This window comes from Apus apus, chromosome 13, assembly GCF_020740795.1.
Source record: "Apus apus isolate bApuApu2 chromosome 13, bApuApu2.pri.cur, whole genome shotgun sequence".
Taxonomy (NCBI): domain Eukaryota; kingdom Metazoa; phylum Chordata; class Aves; order Apodiformes; family Apodidae; genus Apus; species Apus apus.
This window is the reverse complement of record NC_067294.1, coordinates 2,747,253-2,765,180: the sequence shown is the minus strand read 5'-3', so window position 1 is coordinate 2,765,180 and position 17,928 is coordinate 2,747,253. Positions and strand designations below refer to the sequence as shown.

The following is a 17,928-nucleotide window of genomic DNA, read 5'->3' as shown; positions in this document are numbered from 1 at the left end:
GTAACCAAGGACTTCATGACACAGCTTCAACCAAAAACAATTTTCAGCACTGTATTGTACAATCTGAGGCCTCAATTTTCTTTTCTTTCTGTAAATTACTATGGATCTTCATACCCAAGAGATGCAGGACCCGGCCATACACCCAGGCAGGGCTCACCAGGGGCTTCCAACAACCCCTTGAGCAACATCCCAAACTTCCTGAATAGAAAAACCTCTTTGTCACTGTGAGTATACCTGGGATTTCTTTGTGTGTTAGTAAACCACTGGAATTTCACTGCTAACAAGCTAGTCTTCTAACACATTTACATTCAAAAGTGCCCTCCAGAACAGTGGGCACACAACCCACAATGGGGAGGCACTAAGCCCACCTGCTACCAGGCCCCAGCTGCACCACCACTGAGCTCCCCCAGGAAGGAGATGTGGGGACTGAAACACTCTCCTCACATCCCAGTTTCCAGGGAAAGAACCAGCAATGGGCAACACAAAGAGAACTCTGCCTGTGCCTGGTGGGTTATCACACTGCAACCACACCCCCCCCCATCTACAAACACAGCTAGCTTGGAGCAGATGAATCGTGATGCAAATACCTATAATTTCTCCTTTTTTTCTTTATATAGAAGAGTAAGCATGCAAACAAAACTGGGAACAACAAATTGAGCCCTCCAGTCTACTCCTTTTCCCACTTAATAAAGGGGGTGCTTTGCTACCATTTAATTCAATGGAAAAATTCCTTTAGGTCTCCATGGGAACAGCATTGGGTCTATAATACTTAACCATAAGTACCAAATTCTATAAGCTTTGGCTGAAACTTTTTAGTGTCCCTTTAAAGATCTCTGTGGATAAAGAACTTCAGGCTCTGGAGTCAATAAAGTCAATGAAGCAGCTTTCACAGGCATCAAAAGTTCACTTTCAAACTTTTCTACAAAACAGTTACTGGAATTTGGGGGAAGTGAGCACAAAGAAAACACTGTAATAACTAACACAATGACCCTTTCAACAAGGAAAGCAAGCAGCCTTTTTAATGAAATTGGGCTTAACGTACGTTTGGACCAGACAGTGAAAGGAAATCTCTCACCAGCACATCACAAGGCCAATAATGTGTAAACAGATAATAGCAAGAGCTGTGTGGTTCATAATTAATTCAACAGAGATGGCATTTCTGCCTTCTTCCCAGTTTTGGTCACTCATTGAAGACAATTTGCCTCTCAGTCTGGGTGAAGTGCCATATTTCAGATCTAAATCCTTCTATTCCCATCATGATAACAGTAACATGAAGTAATAAAAATATGAATATTTACATTTACTGGAGATTGTACTTCTATGGCAGAATTCTAGACAAAACCCTGAACCCATGATCTTCTCTTCACACCCCAATAAACTTGAAAATTATCAGAACAGAAAGAATTGTGATGGCAACAGTGTTATTAACAATCTGACACTGAGACTGAGCAGTTTGAAGATCAACTCAGAGCTTTGACAAGAACATGGATGGGTTCACTAATTTGTAAGCAAAGGTTTGCATGGGATAAAAAGGAACGTGGGTTTCAGACAGTGGGAATGACCTTACTTGGACCAACTAGTTCTCTGATGAATCTGTGTTTAGGTTCCCCTTCCAGCCTGAGCTGCAGGGGTGCCAGGTAGAGCCCCTGCTGGAGCTCTCTACCCCTGCCAGCTTTGTGGCTCCCCAGCTCAGCCTATGGTATGTGTACCAAATTGGCAGCTGTCAACATTATTCAGCTCAGAAATGAATCAGACACGGCAGTTAATGACCCCAGCTGAAAAACAGGGACAGAAACACAAGATCTTTTCAGTTCCAGGGGTTGAGGACTGATTACCCCATGCTGCAGGTGGAGGCTGGGGTAGGTGAGCTCTGCCCACCTTCGGGGCTCAGGCCTCCGCAGCGAGGTCTCCCATAAATCACTCAGCACCATCACACCATAATACTGCCTTTATACTGAGGCTTGACCCGGCCTGGGCACACGGTTAAGGGCAAAAATAATTTATTTTATGACATCACTGAATTCCTGATTAAAACATTCACATACTGGGATTTTGAAAACTCACTTCCTTGTGCTAACATTTTCACTAGCTTGGAGAATCCCACGCTACAGGCTCTGACCAGACCATAAAGAGAAAAGCTCCAGTTTGGAAGCTGAACAAGAACTGTTCAAGAGCAGCATGTTTACTTTCTGGCAGGATTCAGCTTTCACACAAACCAGCTCCGAAATATGACTCTGACACAGGCATTAGGAATGGGTTCTGCCAGCCACGGAGGCTGGGACATTACGTTAGTGGGACAGCACCACATACAGAAGATACCTTGTCTCAAAAATCTTTGGGTTTGGTGCAGAAACATGGGAGGATGACAAGAAACCTTTAGGGAATATTGCAATTTCCATAGCTTGTGATGCTAATTACAGTCATTATCAGAGACTAAAAAGTTCTGCATGTTTTTTGTTCTCTGATGGTAGCTGCAGTCTGAGACAAACTCAAGGCACAGTAACAATGCTAAGCAAAAAAAACCCCAAACCCAACTCCTAAAGTATTTTCAATACTAGTAACTAATTATTTGAAGTCTCTATAGTCATCAACTGAAAAAGCTCTCTCCTCTTCCATCTACACACACACAATCCAAGGTATATTCTTTCCAAACATGACAGCTTCTGTCCTTTGAATGCACAGCAAAGGCAGAGCAGCAGAGGGGCTTAATGGATTTTCTTTTTTCATTCTTATGTCTATTTTTTTTTAGCTTTAGCTCCTTTTTTTCTGCCTCTTACACCATTCTCCTTTAAATATGAAGGGATTTCTAGAGGCTACCTGTGAAGAAGACTCATGTTCAGCAAAACAATTCCCACGCATACAATAGCACACAATTCCTCTTAGGTCTCCTAGCTTTGTACTGGTTTTATCCCAAAAGCTTTTATGACAGAAAAACAAACCTTCTGAGTCACTCACCACTTCAGCTACAGGGTGTTTGTGTGGCCCAAGGGCTGGATCCAAGCACAGTGACTACTACAACAGCTGGGTGAACATCTTCTGAAGGTGCTGAGTGCCCTGGGAAGGACCCTTAAGTCACCACCAGCACGAGCAGAGGGACACAGGGGCTGCAGGAGAGTGCCCCAAGTTCTCTGGGCTACCTGGGTCAACACCAGAGTGTTCAACACTCAGCAGGAGGAGGCATTGTCCTCTTTTTCTACACTTTCACAGCAATCAGAGGCCTGAGCTTGTATCTTGCCTGAGGAACTTTGAACCCACAGCTCTTCCTTTCCAGAGGAATACTCCAGTGCTACAGGTGGGACATATCTGTACTCTGTCGAAGCTCTTCTGTTAGAAAGATTAACAAGATCAGGGAGAGAAGGCCAGATAATTGTTTTATTCAGTGACTTAAACAACATATTGAACAGAATGCCAGAGCTGGGGCTGCTGACAACGAACACCTGTCTCCTCATGTGGGGTCTTTGGTCACTCGTGTCCCACTTGCAGTCCAACCAGCTGATCCTTGTCTCCTGGGCTGTGGAGCCCCATCCAAGGAGAGGTGGAGAACACCACGTGCCAGCTCACACAGGACAGCAGATTGTCTGCTGATTACCTCTTTTACTCTTCCAAAAAAACAACTCTAAATGAAGAAATCATGGAGTGTGCCTGGGACAGGCTCCACAAACTGCGAAACGCTCAAGTGAGAACGCGAGGTAGGGATGTCTGGCCAGATGAGGCTCTTCATCTGCTCTGCATTTTGATATACATGGACTGCAATTCTCATGGAATCCTGATGTGCTCAACAAAGTATTTTATTCTCTTCCTATGTTATCCTACCCATTAGATTTGGAAGAACTGAATGCCACTGTAGTGATCATGGAATCTTCCTTGTTTCTTGCAAACTTTTTATCAGAGACCTCCTAATCTTTAAATATTTAGTTTTATTTGCTTGATACACTGAATTAACTATTAACACAAAACCTCCCACAAGGAGCTGCAGATACATCCCTTCAAGCTGTGGTTTCTTCACTTCTCACAGCCCAAGGCCTCAGTTCTGCAATTACACACGTTTATCTGCACTATGGTGAAGTATCCCAGCGGGACGACTCACAGCAGTGAAATTAATCACATTTGTGAAGATCCGAGTCCTGTTTTTGTGGCTTGGGACCGTATTTGGAGGAGACATCTTCAGGGAACCGAGATGTGCAGGAAGCAGTACCAGCACTGCAGTGTCTGACGCTTCTTACGAGTAACGTCAGCACCACAAACCTGAAGGGCGCACGATTAAATGAGGGAACTGTGCTCTTCCGAGTCGACACACTGCAACCTTCTTGTCCTTCAGCTTCCCTGGACCCCCTGCTCGCTGCCCACGTGGCGGGACCCGGCAGGATCTGCCCTCATCCACGCTCGCTCCCCGCTGCTCCGGCAGCGCGGCCTGGGGCGGCCCAGCCGCAGCGCTCAGGGCCCGCCCCGCGCCCCAGGGCGCGTCCCCCCGAGCTCCCACACGCGCTGCCACAGCCGGAGCCCAGCCCGCGCTGCCCCCGCCATTTCCGAGCGGCCCTTGGCAGCTGCCGGGACACCCGCAGGCCACCCAGCCGTGCCAGGGCGCTGCCAACAGCCGCGGCCCGCCCGGCACCCCCAGCCCGGGGCTGCCTGTCCCGGGCCGGGCCGGGCCGCCCCGCGCCCGCCTCAGCCGCGCCTCGCAATGCGCATGCGCGGCCCCCCCGCTCCTCCGGGGCAGGCGAGGCGCGGGCAGAGCGGCGCGGGCGGGGCCTTCCGGCGGCGGCCGGCGCCCCATGGAGCCCGGGCTCACGGGGCCGGTGCAGCCGGTGGAGCCCCCCGGAGCGCTCCGCCCGGCCTGGCACACACACACACACACAGACACACACACACACGCGTCTCCTCGGCTCTGCCAGCCCCTCCCTGGCTGCTCCGCCACAGCCAGACGCAGGCGGGCTCTAACGGGCAGCGCCTCTCACGCGCCGAAGAAACAAACACTGCACGGGAGGCGACATTAAAACAAATCGTGCAAGTTTAGATGAAGAAACAGGCCGCTGTTTACTGTCTGTGAACAACCATCTTCGCACCGACGCTGCTCGAAGCGGTGTAACCCTGCCCGCCGGCGTGCCTGTGGTTTTATGACCAAAGTCAAAGGGCTGGAGCCTTCAGGGTTTCTGGCAGCAACGAGGCACAGGCCGGAGAATTTTTAAACGCCAATTCAGTGACTGAAGGAAAGCAGACTGACTTACCAGGACTGCAGTCTAGTATTAATCAGCAGTGGTGTTTGTGAGTAGTTTTAGGGCAATCTTATCTAAGGTGCAAGTTTTGCTCCACAAGTAACTAACACAGAACAGGCTGACGTGCATTCTGGTTGCATTTCTGAACTCTAGTGCTGCTCCCATAAACTACAGAACAATTTCAGAAGCAGGTATGAGGTGTCAACTGATGTTCCTGTTTCACTGCATTAACAAAGATAACCTTCAGTAATGACTATTGCAAATAAACCAGGTTTCCTCTTCTAGCTGAAATAAACTTCCATTGCATTTTGGGCAAGGCCAAGCTCTATTTTGATACGAGATCCAGGGGTTTAATATCCATCATGGTGGTTGAAATTGTGACAAAGGGATTACAATTTTGTTGCTGGGAGAAAAGAATAAAAGCCTGAATTCTTTAGTGTGGTCAAAACAGTATGAATTGCAAGTTAGAAAACCAAACTTCTTTGAAACTGGGAATTTTAGGGTATGTGGAACCTTCATGATGCAGCCAGGAGACCTGAACCATGTGGTACACAGCCCAGTTCCACAGAGTGAGGCCACTGCAGCTGCAAGTGTGTTCCCTGCTGGTACTGATTAACTTTCCCCTGCCCCCCAAGGGAAACTAATGGGACACCTCTTCAGGAGGGATTCCAAACTCTATTACAGTATCAGTATGGGAATACACAACAGATTTAGACAACAACATTTTACAAATTGGTAAAATACAATCTCCCTGAAAAATACAAGTTACCAGAATACATGATCATCAAGCCTGGGCCTCCGGGTCCTGTTTGCAGCTCTGCAAACTTGGACCTTCAGCACAACAGTGACACATTCCCTGTTTTAGTTGGCAGGTACCAACACTTCTCTTCCTCATACAACTGAGGAGGCAGAATCAAGTTAAGCTCTGGTGCAGAAGCAGAGACGTCCAGTGAAGACAGTTACATCATGAATTGATTTTCTGTTTGTAAAGTGCATGGTATAATTAGGATGCACCAAAAAAAGAACTAAAAATGAGCCCTTTGAAAGAGATACAGAGGGAGAGCAGAATGTCTTACACTAAGGTTATGTATTTAACAGTTTACATGAAATATTTATATATAAAAACTTTAAGTGCTTTTCTCCAATTTAAAAATCTAAAGAATTCAAAAATAAGGCATCCAATATTTGAAAAAGTACAGATTTACAAAATGTGTATATTCTGTCATGAAAACTCCACACCAACATTATACACTTGGAACAAAAAAAATACAAACAGGATATATTACAAATTTATGCAGCAATAACTTAGTTCATACCATGCAATAAAAAGTACGTTAATCAAGATACACAAGCTTTTAAGTTTCCTAAACTGGAGGGCTTAATTTTGGTTGCAAATGAGTTTTTATGCAAATTCTTAGAACTGTGGCACTTGAAATTTCGGGTAGCCTTTCTTATTGAGGGTTAAATGGTACATGATGATGAGGAGGAGGATGGGGAGTCACAGAGCAGCTGTTACGAGTCGTTCCAACTCTGTTCAACAATGGCTGAAACTCTCTTCTCGTATTCCCGCTTGTTCTCCTGGTAGAGCTGTGCTGCCTGACTGTTGGCTGGGCTGTTGGGGTTCGGTTCATCCAGCAGAGACTGTGAAGAGGGGAAAACAACGTGAGACCAACCAACACACTGTAAATCAGGGAAAAATCACCTTCACAGTTTTCAAACCACCTGCGTTTCAGGAGGGAGACGGGACTCGGAGGAGCCCGATTTAAAAAACAACAGTTAAACTATGGTTAGGGACCATAATTAATCCAGTGAACCCCAACTTACACACTGCAGGAGTATGAGCACTGCAGACACTTCTTGTTTCACAAACCTAGCATGGTCCTTTGTGCCAATTCACAGTAGATGATTATTTGGTAATTACACTTCTATTCAGGACCAAAGAGGGGCTTTAAGGTGCCTGCCACAAAACTTCATTGTAGAAACAATCACACAGGAGAGGAAGAAAAAAAAAGAAGTCTATTTTTGCTGTGCCAGGCCATTTTTACTGATTGCAAGTAAAGCAGGTTTCAGCAGCATTGCCTCCTTGAGGACTTCCTAAGGCAAGGTTAGTGCTTCAAGCACTAGGCAAATTTCTACATCTGATGCCCTATCCTGACTAAAAACTGTTAAAAAAGAATCCAAATCAGTTAACTCCTTTCCTCTAAATAATATCCAATGGCAGCTTTCTAGCTCCAATTTAGTCATGACACAGCTCAGCACCATAGCCTTTACTTGATCTAAAAAGCTACTGCTTAGCTGAAGGAATGTGTGAAGTCCCCCTTGATACAGACACCTGCTGTCCCATCCCCGAGCTGTGTATTCTGGAGTAGAGACTAATTATGCAAACATGCAGCATAATTATTTGCTAAAATAGATGCAAAGTTACCTGAATTGAAGTTAAAATCGAGGAAACATCGTATGTTGGACTCCAGCGATTCTGTAGAATATCTAAACATATGCTGCCATCTGCATAAACTGCAAACACAACACAGGTCTCACTTAGAAACTATCAGATTTAATTTCTTGTTTGTCCATTACATGCTGTTCAAGGCAGAGTGACTGTTCCAATGCAGACTGTGCTTAAATTAATGCTTTAGGAAAGAGAACAGCAGTTAGGTCTTACAATTCCCTGTAGTTTGATGTCTGTGTTTTGAAGGAGATCTACTGGAAGCAAAGGAACATTGAAGGGGGAAAGAAGGAAGGTCTAAAGATGAAGGCACTAGCACAGGAACTGTCAGATTTGGTTTCCTGCTCCTCTTGTGTGACTCGCCCAGACACACACAGAAGTGAGGGCTGCCAGAGAGCAGTGAGACATTTACTGCAAGAGTGGAACCCACTGCAGCAGCCCAGGATCTCCCAGTCTGGACAAACACACACTGAATGCAGGGAGCTCTGGTCCTGCTTCCATATATTCTGCACGAAGGCAGAAAACACTGACAAGTCTGCCTGGAATCCTGCTCCTGTCTGGATACCTGCCAGTAGACTTACTTGAAGAGCCTGTATGAACTGATCTGCCACTCCAGCTCCCACATCCTTGTCTTCTCACTTGTTCTGATCAATAAAACCCCCAAATTTCAACCCCCCTGTCAGAGGCACATGGCCTGCACCTTCTCCTGAAGCCTAAGGAGTCACAGAACTGAGTCACCTCTGCTCTACAGGAAATGCTGGATTGGGCTTATGCTTCAATGCTCAAATTGAACCTACATCACTTTGCTACAGAGGGGCCTGGAAACCAAAAGGCATAGTTTGTGTTTTCTGCATGCAAGAGCAACTGGATCCAAGCCAAGTGTTGGAGCAGGAACTGTGGCACTCCCTCACCAGGCTGTCCCCATCACTGGGTTGAGGTGAGCCTCCTCCTCCTCTATACCCCCACCTCCTCCTTGTGCTGTACTGGTTGGTCCAGTGAGCCCAGCCAAGGCACAGACTGGGCTGAAATCTCTCCCGACAGAAATAAAGTAACATTTGGCACAATCAGCTCCCTCCTCCAATTCACATGGTGGCTGCACAAACACAATTGCTTAATGGAAGAGGGCAGGAATCTGCAACCTGAAGTGCCTCTTTAAGCCAGTCTAAGTGCAGCTGCAGCTGAAAATGCTCACAGGCTTTGCTACTGAGGCTAGATATTGATTAGGAAGAGACAGAGCTGCTCCTTAATGGCATCATCATTCTTAATTTTTCATCAAGCAGTTGCTGTCCCAGGCATCTACTTAGGAGGTGGCAATGAACAGAGATGGAGAGCTGTTAAAGCCTTCTGGAGCTACACAGAATACATGACCACACCAGCATATTTAATGGGTATTATGGCTAAATAAAAATTACTCACCATTTGGATGGAACATTTTTGATAAAAACCTAACGGTTGGAGGCTTATTTGGATATTCTTCTGAAAATTCTATTACTAGTTTAAAAGTACCTGTACAAACAAACAGAAATACAATCAGATAATTCACAACAAAATGAAACCTTGAGGAACATAGACAATAAGTTAGGTTATGTGCTCCATGATCAATATTTCTTCTCACCATTATCTAAACAAACAACACTGAGTCTGGTTTATTTTCCTGTATTTCAAGTGATAATGGAGCTATGGAACCATGACTTGGTGACAGTGACAAACCCAGCCCAGCAGCAGGGCTGGAGAGGAGACTCACTGTATACATGGCAAAGGCAGCTGGAGCCAGCAGCAATTATCACACCACCCTCCCCTTTTTCTGTGACCCAACATCTCAGTTCCATGGACTTCAGTGACTTTAAGGTGTTTCATTATGAAGGCACTGGTGGTGCCAGCACAGAAACACTGGAATTTCATCACCAGCAATCTCAGTCTTTGGAGTTCACAACTGATTCACTGAAAACCTTTCTTATGGATCAGTGAATAATTTACTCTAACTCCTCCAACCTAATGCAGAGAAAAACCCATCTGCTGCCAATTACTGCAATAATACTATAATTATTAAACTCATTATTCCTCATATGCCTAAGGGAGGTTCATTACACACCAACTTTCATGTTTATGTACAAATTTGGTATTCCCTCCCCCTGTGTTCTATATTCAGAACAATTCAGGATTTTTCACCTGTTCTTCATTAGAACAGAGATGAATCAAACATGCCACAAAGATGGAACCAGAAAAGCACATGGGCTTGTAAAGCTCAGCTGTGGAGATGGGAAAACATCTGGCAGCAGGAGACCAGCTTCCCCCACTAAAAGCTCTACTGTGTGGGTACAAACAAGTCTTGATAGCACCATGGCTTTGCAGCACTCTGACCATCAACCATGTATGCCAAGACATTGCTTATACCAAAACATGTCTTTTTACAGCCAACAAGACCTTAATCCTTCACTTGCTTACTCAGTTTGTTCCAAATTTTATACAGGTAACATCTATTACTTTTTCAAAGCAGAACAGTGTTAATACTGGCAATATTTGTCAGAAGGACAGGATATAGGAGCTAGCTGCTTACCATCTTCAAAAGGTGTTCCTTCTGGCCTGAAAAGATTTAAAAACAAACTCCAGTTAAAAATGATAATTACCTATTTTGAAACATGCACAATGAATGCTTATCTTCTTCCCAAGATGTAAGTACAGGCAATAAAGTAAATATTTAGAGATGTATCCAGAGGCAACCTCCAAGATCTCTGTCACATCTGAGACACTTTCCCATAGTCAGTTTGCAGGTGGAGTTACCTACTTGACCATCATCCCAACCAATACATGGGCCATTACGTGACTACACTGGAATTAACAAGCAAATTACTAGCAAGGATAGCTCAGTTTTATGGAAGGACACTGAGCCAGTTCCTGCTCTGTAGGATATGTAATGTCACTTCCTAGACAGAACCTGTGCCTCCCTCAGCTGGGAATCAATCCAATCACCACTAACACATCTGGATTTAATGGCCAAGAACATGCAGCTCTTCTGTCCTTCCAAGAGGAAGCCTGCTTTTTCATAACCAAACTCTTACACAGTCTAACCTATTTATTAAGCCATATGCAAGCTTTATTCAACAAACAAACAACAAAAAAGGAAGAAATTTTTCATTTTTCTTTCCTGCTTTCTTTTTCTTTACCCCTAAAACCAGATTTTTTCCACAACAGCACACTTGGTCATTTTTCTAAGTCTCCTGACTGTATGTACATAAAATAAGAGAATAATTGTAAAAATAAAACTCACATTTTGTCATATTTAGCCTTTTGATACAGAATTTTATAGTGATCAAAAACTCTTACCCAAATATAACTGCATTCCATTGCATGATGTTATTCTCAGATGGTGCACCACTGACACCCACAGGAGGGTCTTCTTGCAATCTAAGAATTACAAACACAGAATAACAAGGCTTAAATAAATAATTCCAACTGCAAGTCTAATTTAACAGTAATATCCAGAGTTTGTCAATATTTTTTCACTCCAAATCAGAGAATACATGAAGCATTCCACGCAGATTATCAACACCCCAAGAGAGAAACATGTCAAGGTTTTCTCACCTGTAACACCAACACACTACAATGGCCCAACAGGTTAGATTAAGTGTTCAGGGAGCAAAGCATTAACTCTAAGAATAGTTTAAAGCACCACGTGCAGCTGGGATTTACAGTGCTACACAGTGAACTAGGAAAGAGCAATTGCTGCTGGCTGCCACAACGAAGAGAACAAATTACAAACAGGAGCTGAACTCCAGCCAGTGGCACTCAGACAGCACACTTGAGGGGACTAAGTGCAAGGGGCTGTTAGCAGAGCTCTTCCTGCAAACCCCGGATCCATGTGTGCAATGCAGCTAAATTTGGAATAAGCCTGTTTTGACTGGCAAGGTGATTGCTTCAGAAGGGAGTGAGGGGAAAACCTGCATATTGATCCCTCTTACCAGTTCAACATGTGTTTACCTCTACGGTATATCTTGAAGCATTTTAAATTCTTTTTAGCTCCTTAATCCATGGCCCAGGGAAAAGCACGTTATGTACTGAAAGCCACATAAACCTGGACCATACAGAATATATGTATTGCAACCAAAGAACAGGATCCACAGACCCTCCTCCTGCCCATCCTCTGCAGACCAGTGTTTCTGTTCAAAAAGCATCCGAGACTCTAAAGCGTGAAACACATTAAGTCCCAACCACCTGATGAGCATTCGCCGGATCAAACCCCTTCAGGGACAGCTCCTGCCCACCCCACCTACTCAGCCTCTTGAGTTATGCAAGAATAAAGACAATGAAGTGACTGCCCTTGCTTCAAAAGCAATTCTTCAGCACTAACTCGAGGTCTGACCACATCCCAGTGCACTGTTACCAGCAAGTCACCACCCAAAGCCCTGAAGACCAAGGGCCAAATGCTAACTAAATATGGGGGTGCAAATGCAGATTTATGCAGAGCTGACACTGGGACACAGCCTGCACGTTGTCCTGCACTCGCACTGCCCGAGCCCGAGATCAAAGCAGACGCACACGTGGACGCTGAGCAAGGAGGTGGCCCTGGAGAGGCAGCCCAGAGGCAGGGCTCCCTCTGCTTGCAGCTCAGGTCTCCTCTCAGTTCTGTTTACATCCTTGCTTTCCAAGCACACGCAGTTCAGGATCAACAGCATAAACCACCTACTATTTTGGTCAGGAAGAGCAGGAATGGGACTTCTTCCTACAGGCCAGCCAAGCTGCAGGCCAGCAGCAGTGCCTGAGCATCAAGCCTCACCAATGCATCTGCAGGATGGCTTTGGTTTTTAGATCAATTTAAAAGCTCATGTGCAATCTGCTGCCAAAGGGTCTAACTACCAAATATTTGGTGGTGGCAAGGACTGGAAGTGAGACTGATCCGAGCAAGGACTGGAAATCCTTAACAGCCAGGGAAAACGCAGGATTTGTAGCCCCTTTTCCAGCAGCAAGAAAACAAACAAACAAACAAACAACCCCCAAACAATTAGCTTATTCTTCTTGTGGTTTAGTCAAACACATTAGAGGAGATATAAGAACTGTTGATTTGTTCTCCTGTCACAGCCCTTGACAATCACAGTATGCAAAAGGAGTTTTATTTACTGAAGTCAATCAGAATTCACAGCACATGCTCTGCTTTTTCAGTATGAGGTGCAAGTAACATCAGGCTAAACAAATGCATAGCTTATGGTAGGGAAAGAAGAGTAAAAAAACCCGACATGAAAAAGCTGCATAAGTTTTGGGGTATTTAAGTTGTCATATATTTGATAAATACATTTAATTTATTTTGTATTTGGTTATACTTTTCCACTGCTTTAAAGTCTTCTCTCCACCTTAAATTCCAGAATTATTAAACCAGTCCTTGTAAGATCATAGAAGCGTACAAAAAACATGTCTGATTGCAATCCTGAAAAATTCCGTAGCTCCTCACCCTGAAAAAATAACTGGTTCGTGTCATCCGTGCAGCCAAATACAATAAAAAAGAGTGAATATCCTGTTTTAATTTGAACAGGAATCAAGCAACACCCGCTTAGCAAGCACCAACACCCAAACACAAGAGGTTGGCTCCATATTTCAAAATGCCCAACTTTTTGTAGATTCACTGATCAGACTTTTACCACTGCAGCCACTAAACCACTCCAAAACTCATCAACTGTTTACTGATGTGTTTTCAGATCCTTGGTATAAGGTAGCTCTGCTAAAAAAAGAGACACTATCCAAGCTGACTCACCTCCAACAACTGACAGGAGGCTCCAGTCCAGAGAAATCATAAAACACATTGCAAAGCTTACAAAAACACCACCCCATGCACACCTTTTGTCCGCGCTCTCCAAGTGTGTTTACATGTCAGGCTGGAAATAAATTATTCTAGAGTCTGTGGCTCACTCATTAACATTTAAGAGTGCAACTAATAACTGCTTCTTTGGCAGTTTGTATACATTATACAAAAGACTCCTCATGATTGAAAACCTTGGAGAGAACAGCACGCTCACAGAAACATTAAAGGGTATTTTTGGCTTTTATTACATACTGGCTCACGAAGTGCCTGCTAACTCTGCACTTCGTTTTCAGGTGTCCCTCTCCAATTGTGCTTATTTTCAGAGACCATCGGCCCTGCGAGGTTCAAACGCGCCTAAAGCCCGCGGCGTTCAGGGCCAAACACCTTCGGTTGTTCAACACCTTGTGCGAGGAGAGGGCAGCGGGGGCAGGAGGGCACGAACCCCCCGCCCGGGCCAGCTCTGCCCCGCCGGGCCCTTCCAGGACCCGGGCACCCGCGGGGCCGCCCCACCTGCCCTCAACCTCCCGTAAACCCGGGGGGCTGCCCCGAGCCGGGCGGTTCCCAGGCCGGGGCTGCTCCCGTTCCGCAGCCTCCGCCTCAACTTTTATCCCCAGACGCCGCCGCTGCCCGGGCGAGGCGGGCACGAACAAAGCCGGCCCTGCCCGGCGGGACCCCGGCAGAGCGACCCCCGGCAGAGGGACGCGGGGCCGGGAGGGCAGCCCGGGGACAGGCCGCCCGCCCGGTGCCGCTGCCCAGGGGGACGAGCCCCCTCCCCTCAGCGGGGCGGCCCGAGCCCCGCGCCCCTCAGGCAGCCCCGGGTCAGGCCCGCAGCCCGTCAGCGCTTCCCCCGCTGCCAGCCCGACCCCAGCCCTCGGCCGCGGGCCCCCGCCGGGAGGGGAGGCTGGCGGCGGGCCGCGCTCACCTCTTGAAGTCGCGCATCAGCCTGCGCCGCGCCGGGGTGGACATGATGGCCGCGGGGAAAAGAGTCCGGGCCGCAGCGCCGCCGCCGCCTCCCTCCGCCGGCTGCACAAACAAGCCGCAGTGGCGTCTCCCTCCGCGGGGGCCGGGCCAGGCGGGGCGCGGCGCGGGCGGCGCTTCCCGGCCCCGCAGCCTCCCGCTGCTTCCCGCCCCGCTTCCCGGCCCCGCAGCCTCCCGCTCCCACCGGCCCCGCGGCCTCCCGCTGCTTCCCGCCCCGCTTCCCGGCCCCGCAGCCTCCCGCTGCTTCCCGCCCCGCTTCCCGGCCCCGCAGCCTCCCGCTCCCACCGGCCCCGCGGCCTCCCGCTGCTTCCCGCCCCGCGGCGCTTCCCGGCCCCGCAGCCTCCCGCTCCCACCGGCCCCGCGGCGCTTCCCGGCCCCGCAGCCTCCCGCTCCCGCCGGCCCCGCGCGGCTGCCGCGGCCCCGCAGCCTCCCGCTCCCGCCGGCCCCGCGGCCCCGCTGCCTGCCCCCAGCCTCCGCTCAGCCGCAGCCAATCCGCGACGGAGAAGGCAGGCTGGAAAAGTGCAAGCTCGGGCCTGCGCCGGTGATTAACGCCGGCTTAACAACGTTATTAATTAGCTCGCCGCGCCCTCGCTCCCCGCTCCCCCCTGCACGGCAACACTGCGACTCCCAGCCCAGAACAGCAGGTGCCACCCCAGTTATATCCCAAACCCTGCATTGTTCCCACCTGGCTCAGGAACCTTATCAACACCAACTTAACAGGGACAGGATTTCCCCTCCTCTGACACCACCGGGGAACTAACTATATGTTGACCTTCCCTAATGGAACGTTTTCTTTTCAATCCCACCTGGCAGTTCCTCAGGCGTGGCTGGTACATTTTATTAATAAATATAAAGCTTTGGTTTTCAGTTGATCTGAAGAACCAACTGCACTTTCTGCTCTGTTGGTTGTACAGGTTTTAAAGTGAAGTCCCTGCTGTGTCGACTCCGAGACTCTGCCCTTGCTAAGGTGGTTTAATGTCTCAAAATCTGCACCAACCAACCACTGCCACTGGTGTTTAATTTCATTATGGTTTGTATGTTTTCAGCTCATCATGTACCACTGACTCCCAGGGCCAGGTGGAAGCAACAGAACTTTGTAATTTGGCAACTGGAGTTTGTTGGGGTTTTTTTCTGTGCCACTGTTAAAACGTTCCACTGTAAGAGTGCTTCAAAAACTAGGGCAAATCCTTACAAAGTGTGCAGTCTAGTGAAAGCTTTCCTTCTACAGACTTCTTCAATAGTACTGAAATAGATATAACAACTTCCTTATCAAACAGTTGATCCAAGTTCAGCTTTTGTCCCTGCATTTTCTGCCAAAATGGTATTTGATGGGGGATGCCATTAAATAAAATGGTAGCTAAGTCATTCTGTTTTCATCTTGAGTAAACACTACATTTCTATTGCATTTTGGAAAACCAAAACATTTCTAAGGCAACTTTGTCCCATAAGATGAGAAGCTTGAGAACTAACAGTGAAAGCAAACTACTTGCTTCTCTGTTAAAACAATCTATTCTCCTAGCAGCCTTTTTTCCAGGTCACTCTCCCATGCTGCAGTGTCCCTCTGGGAAGAGTTATTTATATTAATGTCAGCCGAGCCCCAGACTCCAAAATTAGGGAAATGAGTAAGCCAAGTCACCTGTTAGAAACTGGTTTTGTTCTCACTGATTGCCCAGTTGCTGAGGAGCCACACGGGGAGACTCAGCCATGCCAGGTGCCATGCTGCTCCTCAGGAGGGACGATCCTTCTTCCCAAAGAATTGGGGAACCAAGATAATCCACCAGGTCACACGGCAAAGAAATTATCTGCTAACCCTCCAATAGAGGCGCAAGTGGAGTCACACTAACAAGGAGTTTATTTAATCCACAAAGAAGCAGAGCTAGAAGCAGTCTCTGAATCCCTACATCTTATTAAGGGCTTTACTTCAATGTACCCAATCCCCAGCTCATCCTGGAGAGTCCCCAGGTCTCCTTTGGGCCTGTTACTGACTCCAACCCCACCACAAGTTTTTAAAAAATACCAGACTCAGGAAAAAAAAAGAACCCCTGTACGGACCTCCTCAACATACCCTCTTCTCCTGACAAGAAGCTATGGATGATCACTCTTTGGCTGCACTTCAGTGACGCGAGCTCTGGTTTGCTGCAGGCCTGACAAAACCCACACCTGCATCCCTGACAGCGTTCAGCGCTTCTTCTTAGCCGCCTCACTTCCCCACAGCCTCAACGCAGCCGCCCGGCCAGGATTTCTGAAGGACCCGAAGACATCCCCTCAAGCTTGACTCAAGTATTAACTGACACCGGCGGAGCGGGGGCAGCTCCGCCTCTGGGGGCAGCAGCCACCCCTTTCAGCAGCCCGGCGCTGCCGAGCGCCCCGTTACCCGGCGCCGGGGGGCGAAAGCAGCCGCGCCTGCCCCGGCCCGGGAAGTCACCGCAGCCCGAGGCGGCAGCCGCGACCCCCGCCCCGCCCCCCGCCGGGGCAGCGCCAGGCCCCGCCCACGCTGCGCATGACGTCACGCCCCCCGCCAACCTTACGTCTGGCGTCACCGCCTCCCGTTGCCATGGCAGCGGGCCTAGCGGCGCCGCGCGGCGCGGCGGGGCAGGCCCGGCGGGGCGGGGGGCAGGGGGAGAGGCCCCTCCACACACCCCGCCGGCACCGACACCCCGTCTGTGTTTACAAACAGCTGGGCTGAGGGGTCGAGGAGCCACAAGGGCCTGCAGAAACATTTGGGGCAGCGCGAGCGCTGCTGGCTGCAGGTGTTACTCCTCCTGACACCCTGTCTATCAATACATGTTTCAAGAACTGTATGTGCCTCGAGTTAGTTCAAACTTTTGTCCTGTGAAGAAGTAAAAACAGGTGTACGAGAGCCCTGCCAAAGCGGAAGGGGAAGTTCAGGAACTACAGTGAAGGGCAAGGGACAGACAGCAGCCACGCAAATACCGTGGGAGAAATCAGAAACATCTGTTAGCAAAACTGCAGTGAGAGGATGGAAGTTGCTGCGGCAGGTTAGCAGCTTTAAGCGTGTAAAACAAAGGGGAAACGGCTTGAAAATTAGACCTGCATCATTGTCAGGGTAAGTGGTGACTTGCCGGCTGCTTTGTGCACAAAATAGCATGAAAACAGATTGTTTCTACCATACTTTGCTGCCAGATTTAAATTAGGTTCTAACGTCAGTTTAGAATTTGGAGACACAGCTTGGAAATGTTCTTGGGGAAAGCAATCCCTCTTTCAACTAAGTAATAGCAGAATATGTGTGAGTTCTGCTGGGTCAGCATTCACCCACCCCGGGGGTGTTGCTGGGGGTCCATCTGCCCCAGAGCCCTCAGACACATCAGGCCAAGGGAAGGGAAGGCAGGACTGGCTGCAAGGATTCCCTTCCTGCTCCTGTGATACAAAGGTCGGCCCTGCAGCCCACGCTGTGTCCTGCCCCGGCTTCCCCAGGTCCCCTTTTTTGTCAGCTGTGGGTGACATCACTGCCTTGGCTCTCTGCCCAGGATCCTCTGTGC

The 17,928-nt window shown here is 48.1% G+C and overlaps 2 protein-coding genes across 3 annotated transcripts in view; both read right to left on the bottom strand.

The window, feature by feature from the left end:
• JADE2 (jade family PHD finger 2) overlaps window positions 1-2,993 on the bottom strand; it is a 113,724-nt gene extending 110,731 nt beyond the window's left edge. Inside the window, exon 1 of the mRNA XM_051631580.1 lies at window positions 2,956-2,993. The gene's annotated coding sequence lies outside the window, so the exon portion shown is untranslated. The remainder of the gene's footprint in view (window positions 1-2,955) is intronic.
• A 3,288-nt stretch (window positions 2,994-6,281) lies between these two features.
• Window positions 6,282-17,928, bottom strand: part of UBE2B (ubiquitin conjugating enzyme E2 B) — a 32,732-nt gene continuing 21,085 nt past the window's right edge. Inside the window, exons 1-7 of one of the 2 annotated variants that reach the window (XM_051631057.1) lie at window positions 14,782-14,796; window positions 14,373-14,473; window positions 10,984-11,064; window positions 10,217-10,242; window positions 9,076-9,165; window positions 7,639-7,727; window positions 6,282-6,854 (exon numbers count right to left, since the gene is read on the bottom strand). In XM_051631057.1, coding sequence (XP_051487017.1) covers window positions 6,726-6,854; window positions 7,639-7,727; window positions 9,076-9,165; window positions 10,217-10,242; window positions 10,984-11,064; window positions 14,373-14,416 — 459 coding nt within the window. In that variant the 5' untranslated portion in view covers window positions 14,417-14,473; window positions 14,782-14,796 and the 3' untranslated portion in view covers window positions 6,282-6,725. Of the gene's footprint in view, window positions 6,855-7,638; window positions 7,728-9,075; window positions 9,166-10,216; window positions 10,243-10,983; window positions 11,065-14,372; window positions 14,474-14,781; window positions 14,797-17,928 lie in introns of those variants that run through there. The other variant, XM_051631058.1, reaches the window with a different exon arrangement.